At 38.7% G+C, this 7,553-nt stretch overlaps 1 protein-coding gene across 1 annotated transcript; it reads left to right on the plus strand.

Annotated features, from left to right (window-relative positions):
- Window positions 1-1,848: 1,848 nt before the first annotated feature.
- LOC119664545 lies at window positions 1,849-5,785 on the plus strand (the record flags this gene model as incomplete). The annotated part of the gene is made up of 3 exons (XM_038074015.1): window positions 1,849-2,188; window positions 2,280-3,542; window positions 3,618-5,785. Coding segments are annotated over exons 1-3 (3,771 nt in total), but the record flags the coding sequence as incomplete, so codon positions are not given.
- Between the last annotated feature and the right edge of the window lie 1,768 nt (window positions 5,786-7,553).

A 7,553-nucleotide genomic window follows, 5' to 3' on the forward strand; every position in this document is an offset into this window, starting at 1 on the left:
GTTAGAGCGGTTAAAGTCAAATTGTTAATATTGTAGGATTCTGTAGAATTATTAATTGATGTGTTATATGATTTATATATTATAATTTATTATATTTTAATCTATTGTAAATCATATTGTATAATTAAATTATTATAATTAATATATTATATAATTCATATATATATATAATATTTTATATGGTTAATATATGGTTAATTAATTTATCTAACTAACCCTGTATAAGATGTAATCAAACCAACGGTTCTAAGTCTTGTTTTATAGCCTTTTGTTTTTTGCGCTCGAGATGAGCAAATTTTATTGTTATATTTTTTGGCTACAAGTAAACTCCGTTGGTTTGATTCTGTCTCTTGTTTTTCGATCGCGAACGTGTCAACACACGGGTACACATAAAAAAGTGATTAAACAATCAATAACCGAAATTGTATAAATTCAATTGTATAAATTAAATGAAATCAAACCCCAATTATAACACGTTTATAATTTACATTGTGTTAAAGAAATTGAAATAAAGATCATAAAACCTAATTATAAAAACGCTTATAATTTACATTGGCGACCGTGACAGGACTTTTTGCAATTTTAATAGTGGTTATTAATCTCCAATTTGTTAAAAAATCTAAATATTACCCACGTGTGGTAATCATTTTTTTTTATTAAGTTTGTAATCATTAGTGTACGCGTGTGTGCATTTCTTCCACACGGCTATTCTGTGGACTGTCGAACGTATATACTATTGTGCAATTGGTGGTTCTCGGTTTAGGTCCGCTAACCTCAAACCAGAACCTCGTGTCCGCATCAAGATCGCGCTCGACATTACAACAACAAGATACCTTTACTTGTTGATTGTACATACTTTCGCTGTTATTGTTTTTGGTTAATTTGTAACCATTAAAGTGCGCGTGTGAATATTTCTTCTAACCAGTTATATAGCTAACGCGTGCTAACCATTATAATATATCGTACATCTATATATATATTACCTATGTACTATCGTACGTATATACTCTTGTGCAATTGGTGGTTCTCGGTTTAGGTCCGCTAACCTCAAATCAGAACCTCGTGTCCGCATCAAGGTCGTGCTCGACATTTAAAATAACAACAACAAGCTATCTTTACTTGTTGATTGTACATACTTTCGCTTTTATTGTTTTTGGATAATTTGTAACCATTAATGTGCGCGTGTGAATACTTTTTCTAACCAGCTATATAGCTAACGTGTGCTAACCATTATAATATATCGTACATCTATATATATATTACATATGTACTATCGTACGTATATACTCTTGTGCAATTGGTGGTTCTCGGTTTAGGTCCGCTAACCTCAAAATAGAATCTCGTGTCCGCATCAAGGTCGTGCTCGACAGTTAAAATAACAACAACAAGCTATCTTTACTTGTTGATTGTACATACTTTCGCTTTTATTGTATTTGGTTAATTTGTAACCATAATGTGCTCGTGTGAGTATTGCTCCTAAACGGTTATATATCTAAAGTGTGCTAACTTTAATAATATCGTACATCTGTACATATATACTATATACTATCGTACGTGTGTACTATTGTGCATTCTATGGTTCTCGGCTTAGGTTCTGCTAAGCGCCAAATAGAACCTCGTGTCCGCATCAAGGTCACGCTGAACAATTACAACAACAACAACAAGTAAACTTACTTGTTGATTACTGGTTAATATTTGCTTCCAATCAGTAAGTGTGCGGGTCGTCAACGTCGCGTCTGACAACAACCACCGTAAGAGCAGTTCAATTTCGGAAAGCTCACTGTTGCTATTGTGACTTTTCGACTTCGTCAAATCCTTTGCTGTTCTCAAGTATCTACAACTGTTTCAATGGCAACGGCAGAGCCAACCACTACGGCAGAACTGTCAGAACTAAAACAACAGCGAGCCTCGACGAAAGCGAGTATTTCAAGAATCAAGGCGTTCGTCAAGGGAAAGAGTAATTCGCTCTCACAACCAGAACTGAAATGTCGACTAGGTATTTTAGAATCATATTTTAAACAAATCTTAGCTTTTCAGACGTTGATCGAGAAATTAGATGCAACTGACTCAGCTAGAGATGAATTAGAAGACCTATACGTTTCCACCAAAGTATTAATCATGTCTCAACTGCAGGAAGAGGCCCACAATGCATCAGTGCTAGACGTAACAGCAATGATGCCCACCTCAAGTAAAAAAATTACCACTGTTAAAATTACCTACATTCAGTGGTAAGTACTCGGATTATAACAATTTTATTAATTCGTTTCTCCAAATCATAGATCGCGAAATATACCTCACAAATATTGAAAAATTTAATCACTTACTGAATTGCCTTACTGGTCAAGCTCTAGAGACAGTACAGGCATTTCCTATTTCGAATGAAAACTATCCAAAGGCTCTGGAGAGGCTTAAATCGCGCTATGACAATAATAGCCTAATCTTCGCCGAAAATATCGCGACACTATTTGATCTACCAGCAGTATCGGGTCAGTCAAGCCAACAACTTCGTAGTCTGGTAAACAATGCATCCGCTTTGTATGGTTCACTCTGTTCGCTAGGTACAGAGAAACAAATATGTGAGGCTCTACTTATCTCGCTAATCATGCAAAAAACGGACGCAATTACACGTAGGAAATGGAATGAATCGCGTAACTTTGACACATTACCCAGTTGGGAAGATTGCTCAAAATTGTTGGATAGACACTGCCAGTTTCTCGAATCACTTGACAGTGGAAACGGCAATCAGTCATCATCACAACGTAAACCTAATAGTCTTAACTCCAAGACTAACAGACGCTCAAAACAATACGCATTTGTTGCATCTACATCTAGCAATTCTTGCTCATTTTGTTCTAGCAATGAACACCTAATACAGAATTGTCATCGTTTTAAGGCACTGGAGGTGGTTCAAAGATTTGAAAAGGTGAAGAGCCTAAAACTCTGCATAAACTGCTTATCGCCACGCCATCATGTGGTTAATTGTACATCAACGTTTAAATGTAAGGTTTGCGCAAAGCCACATCACACTCTCTTGCATCATTCGCAATTGCCAACGAATATTAAGAGCGCGGGATCATCACGACGCACAGAACACGCTGCTATGCCCAACGACAACGTTGCCAGCCATTCCCATCTTAATATGTCATCGGCCGAGCAAATAATTCTTGCCACGGCATTGGTTTTAGTGAAGGATTCATCGGGAAGTTATCAAGTGGGTAGAGCCTTACTTGATTCATGCTCTCAGGTCAACTTCATAACGGAGGAGTTTTCAAAGAAGCTTAGTTTAGCAAAACATAAACATCGGTTGCATGTTTCCAGTATTGGTAGTTCGTTGACCAACATTAAGTATCAGACGCTCACATCAATCAAATCTCGTCATTCAAATTTTGAACTTGCTTTAAACTTTGGTATTACGAATCACATCGCATATCAACCAAGTTCTGAAATCGATATATCGTCGTGGAAGGTTCCACCAAATACACCTCTCGCCGATGAGCAATTCTTTAAATCCAAGCGCGTTGATCTTTTGCTTGGAGCTGAAAGTTTCTTTGATATTTTGTCTGTCGGTCAAATCAAACTAGGTGAAAATCTTCCAGTACTTCAAAAAACACTATTAGGATGGATTGTATCTGGCAAGTACAAGGGTCAGCCATTTGCATCACCAGCAGCAAAATGCCTATTATCAGTTGAAGATACAGTCTCCGATCAATTAGAAATGATGTGGAAGATAGAGGAAGTGCAATCGGCTTCAAAATCATGGTCACCAGCACATGTTGCGTGTGAGTCATTATATCGTGAAACGGTTCACCAAAATGCGATGGGAAGAATTGTCGTTCGGTTACCATTCAAAGATTCACCAGATTGTCTTGGTTTGACACACAATATCGCCTTGCGCCGTTTTTATTCTGTAGAACGGCGATTGTCATCTAATCGTGCACTGAAGCAAGACTATCAAGAATTCATGAAACAATATCGAGAGCTCGGACACATGACGCGTGTTGAGACTCCGAAAACCAACGAACCTCATTATTATATCCCTCATCATTGTGTTTTAAAACCGTCGAGCACTTCGACCAAGCTGAGGGTGGTTTTTGATGCGTCATGTTCAACAACTTCGCAACGTTCATTAAATGATATTCTACTGGTCGGCCCGACAATTCAGCCGGAGTTATACTTGTTGCTACTTCAATTTCGTTTGCACCGATATGCCTTGACGGCTGACATTGTTAAGATGTACCGACAGATACTGATAGATGAACCAGATCGAAAATTCCAATATATTTTTTGGCGAGATACGGAGTCCGATCCTGTTAGTACTTACGAGTTGAATACAGTCACTTATGGTACTGCATCAGCACCTTTCCTAGCAACCAGGAGTTTGCAGTATTTGGCGGACAAATTTGAAACACAATACCCAATAGGCGCTGCACTCATTAAATCATCGTTCTTTGTCGACGACTTCTTAGGTGGAGCAGATTCCATTGATCAACTCACCAATATCAGACATCAGTTAACGGCCATTCTACAGAAGGGTTGCTTCGATCTTGACAAATGGCATTCAAACCATCATGACTTCATCAGCGATACTACAACAAAGAGTTTGAATCTTGATACAGATACAGTCACCAGCGCTCTAGGCATCAAGTGGCACCAAATGCAAGATGTTTTCCTATTTTCGTTTAATGCGCAACCAGGTCATATTGTAACAAAACGCACCATCTTATCCCTTGCGTCTTCATTATTCGACCCGCTTGGATTACTAGCACCGATCATACTCGTAGCCAAAATTATGATGCAAGAATTGTGGCTTTTGCGTGTGGACTGGGACGAGTCAGTCCCTCAAAATCTTCACTCAGCTTGGAAAACATTTATTCAAGATCTTACAACGCTTTCATCGGTTAAGGTGCCGAGATACTGCCTATTCATAAACTATCAACAGGTTGATGTACACGGTTTCTGTGACGCTTCAATACGCGCATATGGTTGCTGTATATTTCTCCGATCACAAAACACATCAGGTAAGGTGACGGTCAGGCTATTCACTGCAAAATCCCGTGTGGCACCTATAAAGCGGAAGTCGCTACCTAAACTAGAACTCTGTGGTGCCTTACTTCTTGCCAAACTGTATCAGAAGGTCCAACCAATATTTGCGCAATTTAAGGGTGAAACGTTTTTTTGGACTGATTCACAGATTGTATTACATTGGTTGAAGCAGCACTCATCAACCCTGTCTGCATTCGTTGGCAATCGAGTAGCGGAAATTCAAGATATTACCGCAAATGGGCAATGGAGACACGTTCCTACCCAATCCAACCCGGCAGATGTTGTGTCGCGCGGCTGTAACATCCGCCAATTATCAGAGTCTTGTTGGTTTACGGGGCCGGAATTTTTGTTACTCGCTGATAAATACTGGCCGCATTTGAAATGTCACAACCTGGATATGGAAGAAGTCAATAAAGAGACGCGAAAGGTTGTATTCGTTAACACAAATGAAGACAACTACGTATTACAGGTATTGTCAAGATATAGTTCATACACTAAGATGCTACGAGTAATAGCGCAGGTACAGCGTTTTTATCATGTAACCAAGAATAAATTGAAGAACGGAGAATGTACCCTCCAACCTATTCAGCTACAAAAGGCATTGCACTGTATTATTTGGGTCATCCAACAGCAATTCTTCGAAATTGATATACAACGCCTACAACGAGGGAACCCAGCCGAAGGTACATTAAAGCATCTAAATCCCTTCCTGGACAATGTATTCGGTTATCAATTACTAAAGGTGGGAGGTCGCCTCGAGCTGAGTGACATCTCAGTAGGCCAACGTCACCCTATTTTGTTGCCGAAGGGCTGTTATTTTGTGGAACTTTATGTTCGGCATATACACTTGTGCAACTATCATGCAGGCGCAAAAGCACTAATTGCCCTTACTCGACTAAACTTCTGGATAATTAATATTCGAGAAATTGCATGCCGAGTCGTGCACTCGTGTATTCACTGCGTGCGTTATAAACCCAAACTACTTAATCAAATGATGGGTAATCTCCCAATCGAACGCCTCACTCCAAGCCGTCCATTCGCGCGTACTGCGGTAGATTTTTGCGGTCCGATATTAACGTATCTCCGAATTCGGGGACGGGTTCCATATAAGACCTATATAGCCGTGTTCGTTTGTTTGTCTACAAAGGCAGCTCATCTAGAAGCCGTGTCAGACTTATCTACGGAGGCATTTATTGCAGCACTGAAAAGGTTAATCGGTAGACGAGGGTTACCATCAGACATCTATTGCGATAACGCCACAAACTTCGTTGGGGCTAACAACAAACTAGCAGAGTTAAAAAGGATGTTTTTCGAGAAGTCTAATCAAGTGATGCTGCACACCTTTTGCAGCAACCAATTCAAAAATTTCAATTTTATACCGCCCCGAGCACCTCACTTTGGAGGTCTATGGGAAGCGGCTGTAAAAAGTGCGAAAGGCCATCTGTATCGAACACTATGAAATACTCGATTCACCTTTGAGGAGCTTGGAACAGCACTGATTGAAATCGAAGCCATCTTAAATTCGCGACCAATCACACCTCATTCTTGTGACCCGAGCGATTACGAAGCGCTAACGCCGGCACATTTTCTTATCGGTGGACCGGTGAGGATCTGAACCAAGTTCTCAGTATGAAGCTGCTTCATTAATTGATAAATGGTCTCGTATAACCGCAGTCAAACATCACTTCTAGCGCAGATGGTCTAGAGACTATCTGAATGAGCTGCAGATACGCACCAAATGGACAGAAGAACAATCTAACATCACCGAGGGGGCTCTGGTTCTAATCCATGAAGACAATATGCCTCCACTACGCTGGTTGATGGGCCGAATCGTGCATTGCATCAGGGGTCCAGATAATTTGGTTCGTGTTGTTGATGTGCAAACCCCAAAAGGAGTAATACGCCGTCCAATCCACAAACTCGCACTATTACCAATTGAAAATCCTTTCAAGGGGGGCGGGATGTTAGAGCGGTTAAAGTCAAATTGTTAATATTGTAGGAATCTGTAGAATTATTAATTGATGTGTTATATGATTTATATATTATAATTTATTATATTTTAATCTATTGTAAATCATATTGTATAATTAAATTATTATAATTAATATATTATATAATTCATATATATATATAATATTTTATATGGTTAATATATGGTTAATTAATTTATCTAACTAACCCTGTATAAGATGTAATCAAACCAACGGTTCTAAGTCTTGTTTTATAGCCTTTTGTTTTTTGCGCTCGAGATGAGCAAATTTTATTGTTATATTTTTTGGCTACAAGTAAACTCCGTTGGTTTGATTCTGTCTCTTGTTTTTCGATCGCGAACGTGTCAACACACGGGTACACATAAAAAAGTGATTAAACAATCAATAACCGAAATTGTATAAATTCAATTGTATAAATTAAATGAAATCAAACCCCAATTATAACACGTTTATAATTTACATTGTGTTAAAGAAATTGAAATAAAGATCATAAAACCTAATTATAAAAACGCTTATAAT

Source organism: Teleopsis dalmanni, unplaced genomic scaffold (genome assembly GCF_002237135.1).
Source record: "Teleopsis dalmanni isolate 2A unplaced genomic scaffold, ASM223713v2 unscaffolded_contig_2175, whole genome shotgun sequence".
Classification (NCBI taxonomy): domain Eukaryota; kingdom Metazoa; phylum Arthropoda; class Insecta; order Diptera; family Diopsidae; genus Teleopsis; species Teleopsis dalmanni.